Raw genomic sequence first — 12,998 nt, forward strand, 5'->3', positions numbered from 1 at the left:
AAAGGACTTTACGGCACATTTTTAACACCCAGCGCCTGCAGTATTCTTGTGCCACTGGCACTAAAGAGCTCAGATTGGGATCTTAGGAAGTGGATGAGTATCCTCCAGTATCCTATCTTCATTCCTGGCATTGATCCCCCTTCCTAGGTCCACTTTGATTTGCGCTAGCAAAATTACTGGTGCCCCACTGCAGCACTGGAGGCTTACCTCTGAGCAAAGGAACAAATGTTCCCTTACCCAGAGGAGACCTCTGGGACTGACCGTCCCCCTGTAGGATGCAGTACATGCTCCGGTGATGCAGCTGCATCAACAGGAGGGGGAAGGCAAGATAGAATTGGGCTAAAAAAAGTGTAGGAGAAATTGGTCTTGTGTGACTTTGACAAAATTTACAGTTTGCATCTTTAAAGGAAATGATCTGAAATGCAAGTAAAAAGTCTCCCATACTTTGTTACACTCATCTCTAGTGTTTGCTCTTTCTCCTTTCCGGAGCAATACACATTATCCTTAAATGTTCTCTAGTTCCTTTATTCCTGAGATTGACAGTTTTACTGAGGTTTTACCTACAGCAAGTCCTTGATACTTGTATTTCACATTTCTCTGAACACCAATATTATTTATAGTTTATCTTATTGGATGGTTTAGTCTCTTTTTGCAAGGACACCGCTGAGCATTACTTAGCAAGAAAGGATCGTCTGAGTGCTAAAGAAGGGGCCCTATCCATATCTGTAGCCCTTGTGCCAGCTGGAGTTCATGCTGAAATTAGCAAAGCTGTCTCTGGCAGAGTGGATTAAGGAACAGGGCCTCATGTCCCTTTGGCAGCTCCGGGTTTCATCTTTTCCTTAGAGAAAGCAGTAGTTTCTTGTGATTGCTATTGCTCTGTATCCTGAGGACTGGACTTATCAGTACAGTATTAGGTATATGAAGCACAGGCAGACAACAAGGACACTCTCTCTGTGTGACCATTATTGCACCAGTCATTAATGGATGATTTATGAAAAGTGCTACTCAAGGGAGGGTGACTAAAAACATTAAAAATATTTCACGCACAGAAAGTAGAGAGCAGTGATTACAATAAGACAAAGAAATGAGAATATAAGGAAAAATTAGTTTTGGATTAGGCCCTTAATCTTGCTATTAAATAAATCTGAGGCTCCAAGAGGTTGCTGTCCTCTGCCTATTTCACCTCCCCCTCCTCCATAGTTTACTTAGTGAGAGGTCCTGTATTTTTTCCAAATGTTTGGCAGAGAAAATAATAAGCACTAGGTGACAACAGATTTCCTCATTCTCCCCTGAGAATACAACTGAAAAAAATGAAACAGAGAGCTAGGACAATAGTTTCTGAGTCTGGTTCATGTTAATAGCACATAAATATGAGAATATTTAATGCACTAAGTTGTATTCTGTCTTAGTTTTTCTTGGTTTATGGACAAGAGAACTAGACAAGATTAGGATTTAAAAGTGGGGCTTGAAACAAATATCTTTAACAGAAAAATAAAATTAATATGGATGGTTTTTATAACAGAACTCTGCTTGCTCTGTAATTATTCAGGAATATATAAGTTCTGGAATTTTTGTAATACTTTTTAGACATGTTGTGGTTGGTTATGAAGATTTTCAACTCATACATTGCTTGAAGGAGGACAACCTACCATTTCTGACCCCCTTGAGCGTGCATCTCATATGAATGTACATTGAAGAGATATACGTAGCATTAAAATCTGTTTAGCTGGAACCAGTTAATTAGATGGAAATCAGCATTAATTTTTAATACACATATTGCATTGCTGTTATCAGCATGAGTCTCCTGAAGGAAAAAAACACTGGAAATCTCCTTCCCTCAGCAGGTTCACCAGACGTTGTTTGCGTGAAACTCCACTAGGGGGAAGTCCACTGTAAGGAATATTTTTTTCCTTGTACAGTTGGAGCAAACTTCAGCAAACTTCCCCATCTTCTCAGATTGCTTCAAAGGGTACGTATTTCCGTTGCTCTGACGCTGTCGACCGGGATTGAAGAGGAGAAAACAACTCTCCCCCCTCCCTGTTTATGGCTGGAGGAAGTTTTTGCAGTGTCGCAGCACAGAAGGTGTTGCTGCCCTGTCTGGATTTGCAACATGTACAGTGCTTCTTTGGAATCTAGTCGGATTTTTGGAATAGCGTCTGCAGGGGAATTAAAGATGTTGGAGTGATGCACCAGTACTGGAAGAGCAAGAGCACCCCTGGTGCAGACTCCCTTGGAGAGAAGTAGCGCCTGGAGCTGGAATCTCTGCACAGCATCTGACGTTTCCCAGGGGCTGCTTCACTGAATTGCACCGTTCAGCCTTCTCCGCCTAGCAGGAACAGCAGGAGCAGCAGCATCCCTGGGGAATAACAACACTGGCCATCGCTGGAACAGGAGAGGGCGGGGACTGGACCGCTGCCCTGCTGGCTAGTGACTGACCAACACACAGGGCAGCCACAGCAGCAGTCGTGAGGAGCGCCAACAATGAGGGGCGGAAAGCCCCGGATCTGAGAACCACAGAACTTCTGCATTGCTTTGGATTATCAGACTGACCCTATTCTGCCCTGCAAGTGGCAGAGAGTTCTGCCTTTTCTGCCTGGGCTGAAGGGAAAAGCGGATTAAGGCTGGAGTCCTATCCAGTTTCCTGGGAGTAAGCCCCATAGATTGTAATGAGACTTACTTCTGAGTAGACAGGCATAGGAATAGCTGCAATCCTTTGCACACTTTCCTGAGAGAATGCTGCATTGAAGACAATAGGACTTCTGAGTAGACAGGCATAGGCTTGGGCTCTAAGGCTGCAATCCTTTGCACACATTCCTGAGAGAAAGCGCCATTGAAGACAGTGCGACTTACTTTTGAGTATACAAGCGTAGGATTGGACTTTAAGAGAAGAGGGTGGCGACGTTTGCGCGGACTATACCCTCTGCCTTTCATCCCAGCGGATCTTTTCTGCACCCACTAAGGCGTCTTCCTCTTCCCTGCATCTTGGGCACTGGAATACCTGGAAGATGGCAGTGCTGCCCAATGAAGGAGCCTGCTGCCACCGCGCTGCAATTGAGTGATGACCGAGGCAAGGGGGCTGCTATGGAGGAGCCAGGGAGGCAAAGCTCGACGGCAGAGGCAGCAGCAGGAGGTCAGCGCGGCAAGCCCTGAGGACAGCAGCATGCTCTAGCTGTGGCTGCAGTCCTGTCCACACTTTCCTGGGAGTAAGCCCCGTTGACTGCAACAGGATTTACTTCTGAGTAGACATGCATAGGCTGGGACTCTAAGGCTGCACTCCTAGCCACACTTTCCGGGAAGAAAGCTCCATTGAGTATAACGGGACTAGACGCGCAGTATTGGACCCCGAGCCCGCAGAACCCTCCCCATGAGGGGAAGAGCCCTTCGCTCTCTCTGGGCGTGCCACGATGTGCCCCGCGGTGGGAGCCGGCTGAGGGGCAGAAAGACGCCTTGAGGGGAAGGAAACAGGTGCCTGCGACCGCCTCCTCCTCCTCACACCGCCTGCACCCCCTGGCGGCAGGGGAGACTGCCAGGAGGCGAGGGGGGCAGCCCCGACCCTAGCTGGGGGCGCGAGAGGCGGAGAGCGCGTGGCGCGCAGCCCCCTCCGGGGCATCCAGCCGCTGCTGGCGAGGAGGGCTGGGGGAGACAGCCGGTCTTCCAGTCCCCGCCCCCCGGTCGCCGTCGCTGCCAGGCCTTGGGCGGGCAGGCTCCGGCTGCCATGTGCTGCGGCTGCCGCCTCTCGCGCGGCCTCCCCTGCCGGCCTCAATGCTGCTAGGGGCGTCGTGGTTGTGCTCCTCCAAGGCGGCCGCCGCTGCAGAGAAGCGGGCTGCCGAGGAGAGGCGGAGGCGGCGGGCTGCTGCTGCTGCTGGCGCGGCAGGAGGAGGGGGCGGGCGCGGCGAGGGACCCCCGGCCGCCGCCGGGGCCATGGACGAGTCGTCGCTGCTGGACCTGCTGGAGTGCTCCGTGTGCCTGGAGCGCCTGGACACGACGGCCAAGGTGCTCCCCTGCCAGCACACCTTCTGCCGCCGCTGCCTGGAGAGCATCGTCAGCTCGCGCCACGAGCTGCGCTGCCCGGAGTGCCGCATCCTGGTGGGCTGCGGCGTGGACGAGCTGCCGGCCAACATCCTCCTCGTCCGCCTGCTGGACGGCATCCGGCAGAGGCCCCGCGGCGGCCGCAACTGCAGCCCCGGCGCCCAGGGCAGCCCTGCGGGCGGTGGAGGCAGCCCAGGCACCGCCTCCTGTCACCCCGTGGCGGCCGCCGGCTCCCCCAGCTCCGCGGCCGCCGCCGTCGCCGCCTCGGCCGCCGCCAGCCTCCGGGAACTGGCCGCCGCCAGCAGAAGCGCCCTGTTCAAGGTGAGTGGCGAGAGCCGGAGCACGTCGTTCCCTTCCCGCCTTTTTCCCCTCAGTCTCCGCCGCCTCACAGCGCCCCGCCCCAGCCAGCTGGTTGTGGCTGCAGTCCTGCCACGCTTTCCTGGGAGTAAGCTCATTGACTGTAATGTGGCTTACGTCTGAGTGGGCATGCACAGGCTTGGCTCAGTCTGCTCTCACCAGGGCTTGTCCCTGCAACGCCAAAACCCAATCCTAGGCATGTCTACTCAGAAGTAAGCCCCATTATGTTCAATGGGGCTTACTCCCAGGTAAATGTGAATAGGATTGCAGCCCTCCCCTTTGCATAGGGGGCTACTATGCAGGGTGACCATAACTGCAAAAAAGGACCAGGCATCCCAAAATGTAGGACATCCAAGAAAAATGTAGGACAAGACAAAATAAAAGCTAAAAACTCTCATATGTTGATGTTATGTGACTAATTTAAGCACTATATTATTGTTTAAAACTATATTACCTATTACTTCTTAATTCTAAGAAGGCTGTTCACTGCCTGTTTGTAGGGAAAAGGAGCACATTGAAGTTCTTTTCCAGCACATGAGGCTAAAAAGAGGATATGTCCTGGAAAAAGAGGACACCTGGTCACCCTGCTGGTATGTCCTGAGTATTTGGACCACAGTAACACTGGCACTTGTATAATTTGACTGGCACAGCGCCGTTTGACTTTACTGGGCACCAGACCTGGCCAATTCCCTGGCTTTCCCACTGCATGTAGAAAATCTGGTGACAAATTACTTTATGGAGTGTTGGGGATATATTGCAATGGCATCTTGTCATGGGAAGGCATATTTTCTGGATTGTTGAGTAACATCTATTTGCAATTTACTTACGAAAATGGCTGGCTGCCTTATGCCACCAAGAGAAGACAGACCAAATGGAATGGAACTCTGAGCTCCTCTTGTCTTTTAATAGCCACATTGAAGCAGAAGGGCTCTATATCAGTGTTTCTCAACGTTTGTCCAATGTACCACTTCACATGGTCCACGTATTCAAAGTACCACCGGAAGTTACTAGTGATGACATTATTGCCAGTTGCTTCTGGGTTGGGAAGCCAGATGCTACATGATCAACACCAGTAAGAGGTTCAGGGTGGATGGGAGGGCTTTTTTTGAGTACAGAAAAGTATGCTTTGGAGCTCTGCACTTTGAGCTGAACCTCTGACTGCTATTTGTTGTGTTGCATTCCTGGTCTTGCTGCTGGGTGGCAGGGGACCAGGGTCCTGTGAGTACCACCAAACACCACCTCAAGTACCACTGGTTGAGAAACATTACTCTATACTACTTTGTGGACATTGGCTGGTCCTAATAGCAGTATGATTTCAGTCACCCTGTGAATGTTGTGTAGAAGTGGGAATTTCAGCAGTTTCACAGTACTGCTGGGCCAAGGTGCAGGGCACCTACCAACATTCCTTTCTCTACTCATAAAGGTTGACTGATATGGGAAGCACATCCTCTCTTATATTTGGGCATCCTACCAAATGTTGCGTCAAGAGTCCAGTGGCTTGGTGTGTACAATACCAAACTACGTTTTCTGTGTTCACACAAAACACAAACAATCCATTTGCCTCTTTCAGATAAGGTGTGTATATTCGGTTCCTGCCCATTTGACTTTCTTCTGCTGGCAGTGTGGTGAAAGGTACTGTGGTTATTGTGGTGAAAGATATTGTGGACAAGATTGACTTAGTTGCTCTGTCAGAATGGACTCAACTCCTTCCGTATTTGTCCTCTGCTCTGGATCACTGTGTTGTAGTTCTGAGGGAATGAATACCCCTGTCACAATAGGTTGTCTCCAGCTGTTCCTTTTATTTTGATAATAACAAATGCTCAAATCTTTAGGTGATTTGTATTTTTAAAGCAGGTTCCTTAAGAATGTGTCATTGTTCCTGATGTGAAAACTTCAGTAGGAGCAAGCAATTTTTCAGACTGTACGTAAGGACAGCTGTTTGTTCTATAGAGTCCTTTTTGTCAATAAGAGAAGTGGCTGGTGGTTCATGTTCTTCCTTCACCCATACCTAAATAAAACTTGGGATGTCAAATGTGCTGAACAGTGGTGTTATATTTTGGTAATGGATGCGCACTTGGTAAAGCAGTAACATAACTGCTCCAGCAAATGCTGAACTCAGCACAGATCAACTCAACACAGTTTCTCTATTCTCCAGATGTGTGCATTGATGTCATGTGTCATTGAGTGGGACTATCATGGCTGTGGAAAAATGACTATAGTAATTGAGAACTGCAAGAAGATCTAGCTAAATAAATGAAATGAAAGGTTTGGGTTTGCAAGGGTGGGTAAGATTTATTTCTGCTTTAGGAATACATGAAAATATTGACTGTTGCCATAATTTGCAGTTGTTTGTTTTATAAATAATCAAAATATAGTAAAAATATGAATTATATTTTTGTCATTGATAATAACATCACGAAGAACCATCTTCTGAGGCTGAGGCTCAATACTGAGGCTTTACTGTATTCACCAGCGAGATTCTCTTATCTTATCTTTTGCACAGACATGCTTTATTTGATGGAACCTCTTGCTTTACTTTTAACATAACTTTTTGGCTGTCATGATTGATGGCTGCATTTTTTCTTCTTTGCTTCTGCTAATGAGTGCCTGAGCGCAAATGGTTCCATAAAACTGTTTGTTTAGCCTTTTGAATGACCTCACAGCTTTATCTTTGAAATCAATGCAGTGTTCTTGATCCTTACAAGGTTCATTACAGTGAAAGAAATCTGAACTAATTTGCTTTTTAAAATATCAGCAGGAGATAGTAATCCTCCCTAGAGTTGCTTTTACAGCTGATTAGCACGTTTTCCTAAGAATGAAATGGAGCATCTTCGTGCATATTAAGCAATGCAACTTACAAATACAACTTGGTAACTATGCAGAGTAGTTATTTACTAAATCATTGCTTTTGCCTTTTGTCTGGATAATATTCAGGAAGCATCTTGCTCTTTAATTTTCAGAAATGAAATACCAATTGCCATGTTGAAAGGCAGAATGAATAAGGTCCTCACACTTATTTAGTATAGAAAAGAAGTAGTACACGTCACAGCAATACGATACTAAGGACACAATCCTAACCTGCACTGGAATAGGCAGGCTGACCTGAGCTGTATTCAGCGTGGGTTTGGTGCAGGCTGGGGCGCAACTTGGAGTAAGAGGAGTTCCTTCCCTTTACCCCAACAAATGCCCCAGGCAGCCCTCTGGGGCTACTTGGATCTGTGCCTGCAATTTTGCGGGTGCAGATCCCAGTGGCCCAAGTAAAGCTGCTCATGCCGGTGCTGGGGGTTGGGATCCTGCCTGCCCTGCCTCAGCCAGTTCCACCTCCTCCAGGATCACCCTCCCCCCACCAGGAACGTCTCCTCCCTGCTTTCGTTCCTCTCACCCACCGCCTTCTCCCACCCCCTGTGCTGATCTGCCCAGGCCAGTACAAACCTACCATCTACCCTACTCCAGAGTTGTCACAGACATGCTTTACTGCTTGTTCATGATGACTGGGTTCTGGTACAAAGGACTTCTGCTGGTTGGGGGGTGGTGGTTTGGATTGCCCTGTTCATGAAGCACAAGGTCAGTTTTTCTGTACTTCATGGAATGTTGGAGAGAGATATTTTTTTCTGTCTCAGTAGAAGATTAGTTGTCATTCAGGGAAAGTGACTAGTAGGAGATTTAGAACAGACTAATAGTGCAATCCAGAACAGCCACGGAGTTTGCACAAGCCCCCTACTCAGCTCCTTACATGCCATAAGGCAAGTTTGTGCCAACTTGGCAGTTGGCTGGGCCAGCGCGGAGATATGTGCTGGCTTGGGAGAGCCAGAGCCAGAGCCAGACCCTGCACTATCCCGATGCGGTAAGTTTGAACTGGGTGGCGCAGGGGGTGGGAGAGGGTGGCCGGAGAATGGGAGGGGCATTTTTGGACAGCGGGTGGAATGGGAAGGCAGATCAGGCCCAGAAAGGGGTGGAATTGGCCATGGTGGTGCAGGCTGAATCCTAACCCCCACTCCTGGTCTGGGCAGACTTACGTGGTCTGCACAGATTTGTGTCAGCTAAATAGCTGACACAGATCTGAGTAGTCCCATAGGGAAGGCTGGAGCGCAACCTGGGGTAAGGGTAAAAATATCTTCTTGCCCCGAGGTGACCTCCAACCTGCTCCTAACCTGTACTGGATGGGCCAGATGGCCTTGCTGTTCCAGCGCAGGTTAGAATTTGGCTGCCCAGGAGGTACTTCTTCACCCAGTGCATAATTAGTGTGTGGAAATCATTGCCACAAGGTGAGGTGATGTCCACTAGCTTGGATGTGGTGCTTGGATGACTCTGAAAGGGAATTGAACAAAGTTATAGAGGACAAGTCTATCATTATGACAATGTACTATCTCCAAGTTCAGTGGTAGTATGCCTCTGTATGCCAGTTGCAGGGGAGCAAGAGTGTGAGAGATGTATTCCTTTTTCTCCTGCTTGGGTGCTTCCCAGAGGAAGCTGATGGGTCACTGTGGGAAACAGAATACTGGACTAGATGGGTCCTTGGTCTTATCCAGCAGTGCTAAAGAAGCAGCAGAATTTTGCTGCCATACTTTCTGCTTTTATAAGAAATTAACTTTGTACAGGTGCCTTGGAACTTATTGTTGGTTTTGACCCTTCCCTGCCATATCTTTCTTTAAATCCTTACCAGTCTCAACTGCCTTAGAAGTGAAAAGTGACAATAGATTGATTTACAGTAGTAAAAGAAAGTTTTAGGAGGACTGACTCAGTCACTGAAGGATTTCTGTATCACTCCAGAGAAGCATATCTTAAGGACGGTTAAGACGGAATTTTCTGCCTGGAACCGGGTAACACCAGATTACCTTCATTGTGCTATGAAACTTAATGTATCTATGGAAAATAAGGAAATACCTTCTGTCCAAGAACAAACTTTTTAAACTAGCACTTTGCTAAGGAATATTTGTCAGTTATCTGCAGTACTGATGACAGATGTAGGCAAGCTTCTGAGTTACGCATAGTGAGTTTTGCATTTTGCCTCATGAAGGTGGGGTTGAGCCCATTCACCTCTGTCATTCAGTGTTTGTGTATGTTACAGCTTGCAGTGAGCAAAAGCACATCTTTGTCATTGAAGTATTTAAAAAATTCTTATTCTCACTGTTGAGATGTGCAGTTAATGAATACAGTAACTGCCCTTTTCTTAACAATATACCCATTTGCTCAGGCCGTTAATGCTACATACTGTAAAACAAACAAACAGCTGAGGAGTCAAATCACACATTCATACATTTTATCATTTGACAAAATCCTTGTACTTACTGAAAGAAAACTTTTTGATACTTAGCCAAGACTAACAATCCCTTCTTTTTGCCTGATAGTTTGGCTTCAGCATTTGGCTTCAGCATTTTTTTAAATGCCTTGAAATATTTGATGGACATGTTTAGCATTCATCTGTTGAAATATGTAAAAAGAAGCTGTAGCGGCTCTGTACTTTTATTTGCATTTTTATGCTCCTTTTTTGTTAAAGGGATCACTGGAAAATAGGGATGTGCTTGAAAGGGGACATGCAAGACTTTAACAGCCCAATCCTAACTAAATCCCCCTCTGGTGATGCAGCTGCACCAATGGAGAGTGCGCTGCATCCTGGCAGGGGAGTAGTCCTGAGGTCTTCTCAAGGTAAAGAAAGTTTTGTTCCCTTACCTTGGTGGTAAGCCTGAGGTTACCCAGTGGGTAGCCTTGGATCTGTATCAGCTGTTTTACTGGCGCAGAACCAACGAGACTAAGGAGAGGGAATGGGGGAAGGATCAGGGATAGGATACTGACACAGGTGAGTGCTGCCAGTAACCCCTCTCCCTACCCTGTTCCACCTCCTGTGAGGCCCCTCCCTGCCTGATCCTCCTACCACCCATTCCCGCCACCAACTAAATGGCACTGGTAATGGGAGAGTTCTCCACCAGGCTGTGCACGTGGCTGTCAACTATGTGCAATAATAGCCCAGTTGCACATGCCAATGCAGTGGCACTTCCACCAGTGGAACATATGTTCTGCTGGCAGAAAGCTCAGTTGGTAGGCATTCAAGATGGTTATTCTTGTTAATAGTCCATGTTCATCATACAGTATTTTGTAAAAAACTCATTCAGCTAGTTTTCTCTACTGACAGTGCAATCCTATGTTTACTCAGAATTAGGTCCTGATGTTTCAGTGGGGTTTACTCCAGGTAAATGTGTATAGTATTGGAGCCTGAATGTTCAGACGATACTGCTGTCTTTGTTTGGGAGATGAAAGAGAAATGACCTATTTATGTACTATATGAAGGCATTTGTTGTTCTTTTATGATTTAGCAGTATTGTGTACTCTAGGTTGCTTTCTTACCTTCAGCTTTGTTGCACTTCAGCCATGAATATTCTAGATAGCTGTGTCTCAGCCTCACTCCTCCATCCGCAATACTGGGCTAACAATGCTGATATAATAATAGTAATAGTAATATACCACTTTTCAACAAGAAGTAGTTTGCAGAGCAGTTTAAAGAGCAAAATAACTCAGTAAATGGTATGCTGACTTCAAATGGCTTGCAGTCTTAAAAAAAAAAAGAGATGTAGAAGAAACACCAGCAACAGCCAGTGGAAAAGGTTTGAAGAGGAACAGATGCTCTCCCCTTGCTAAATACAAGAGGATATCACTTTAAAAGGTGCCTCTTTGCCCAGTTAGCAGACTTTCTCACAGCACTTTTGTAAGGATTGCTGAGGCAATGTGTGCTAAACTTTTTGAACTCTCCAAAGTGCTGTATAAATGATTATGTGCATATAACATGCAGCATTATTGTGTTTTTTTTAAATGTCCAGCCATGTTTAATATGAACAGTACTTTGAATTAACTACAGTGCAGTCAGATTTATTTTGATAGAGGGAGAGAGAGACAAAGGAAGGGGGACAAAGGGCAAAGACAAAGGTAGACAATGCACTTTTCACTGAGTTCAAGACTTGTGCTTGGACAAGGGCTGTTTGTTTCCGTCTCCTGATTTGTGTTTTGTTTTTTTTCATTTACCAAGCCAAATATAGTGTAGCTGCTCTGTACTGTGAACTACCACTTGCTTGACAGCCCTTTCATTTTTGCAGGTAAAATCTCAAAAATAGGAGAGTTATTGAGTTCCTGTGCAGTTTCTATGCATGGGCTAATGGGCTGTCTTTGGCTCGATGAGTCACCAGTTGTAGAGATTTTTGGTAGCAGCTCTATATTCTATGTCTTTGAGTATTAGAATACTAATATTTTGAAATACAGTGGACCTCCACTTTACAATGGGTTCAATTTACAATCAAATCACTTTACAATGAACTCTCTATAGTAAAATAAGGTTCACTATATGGTAAGTTATTCACTTTACGATGGGTTCATGATTGCTGCCAACAGGATCTTGTGGGTGATAAACCAATCAGTGAACGGAATGCAAGTAACATCTCGACCAATATCAGTGTTTTTAACATCATACCTGTGAGTACCCAGTGAGAATGCTGATGGTAGCCTTCTAGGTAGCATCTCAACCAATATCAGCATTTTAAACTTTGTGGCTGTGTTTATTGAGGCAAGGATACAACCTTGTAATTTATGCTTTATAATTACAACATTGTGTAAATCTGGGGTGTCAAGCATATGGCCTGCAGGCTTGATATGACCCACAGAACTTCTTGAGCTGGCCTCTGGAGTTCCAGGGCCTCTACCTGCTCCCTCCAAACACAACCAAAGCTGTGCTTTGATTGCATCCAGAGGGTGTTTTGAGGGCGGAGAGGCCGTGCAACACCTCCCTGGCGATCAGAATGACGTTCTGAGGCTTTGGAAGGCCTTAAAATGTGACTTGTGGTTTTTGGAAAAACCTTATAAGGCTCACGGCCTCCCTGACCCTCAGAACACCTTCTGAATGTGACTAGAACATAGCTCCCGTCATGTCTGGAGGGGTAGCCTTCGGGCTACTTGCTCTCAGCTGGTGCTATGAATCCACTGCGGCCCCTGCAAAGAGGTGAGTTTGACATCCCGATGTAAACTGATGGCCATAGCCCCTAAAGAGTGCAGTAAGCACTTTTAAAATTACCTTCCAAAGAGGGAAATAGCTTAGTTCTGTGGCAGAAACTGGAACTTCCAAGGTTGTGGAACGAATTAACAAAAACCAATACATTAAGAATAGGCCCTCAGTTTGGCTGTACTTGTCTTAAGAGGCAACTAAACAGCCACCGGGTAGATGGGACTCGATGGGACTGCCTGGGAAGGCAGCTCATCTGAGAGAAGGAAAACTCTGATCCCAAACCTCCACTGCCTTGTGGCTACATCCAGTTATGGAAAAGGCTTCAGGAGTCAACCTCAAGGCAAAATCAGGAGCTGGAGCCCCTGAGGCAGTTCATGGCTGAACACAGTTACGTTTGGCAACTCCTGTGACGCCGCTGGAACCAACTGTATTGGCCTCTGCCTTTCCATTGGACCATTTCAGCGACGTGGAGAGGGGGGATTTGCTGCATGGGTAACAGTCTATCCTCCATACCTACTTTACCCAGGCTTCGCGCACTGGAGAGGACACTCTGTTCCAGAGCGTGACACCTTAGTCTTCCGAGACTGAAGGATGCCAACACATTGGGTTCATATTACAATACTTTCAT

The 12,998-nt window shown here is 46.7% G+C and overlaps 1 protein-coding gene across 1 annotated transcript in view; it reads left to right on the forward strand.

The window, feature by feature from the left end:
• The first annotated feature begins 3,762 nt into the window (after positions 1 to 3,762).
• The window catches only part of SH3RF3 (SH3 domain containing ring finger 3), a 254,499-nt gene continuing 245,263 nt past the window's right edge, over positions 3,763 to 12,998 (forward strand). Inside the window, exon 1 of the mRNA XM_066621660.1 lies at positions 3,763 to 4,350. Within this exon, the coding sequence (XP_066477757.1) occupies positions 3,763 to 4,350 (588 nt within the window). The remainder of the gene's footprint in view (positions 4,351 to 12,998) is intronic.

The sequence above is a fragment of the Tiliqua scincoides genome, chromosome 3 (genome assembly GCF_035046505.1).
Source record: "Tiliqua scincoides isolate rTilSci1 chromosome 3, rTilSci1.hap2, whole genome shotgun sequence".
Lineage (NCBI taxonomy): Eukaryota > Metazoa > Chordata > Lepidosauria > Squamata > Scincidae > Tiliqua > Tiliqua scincoides.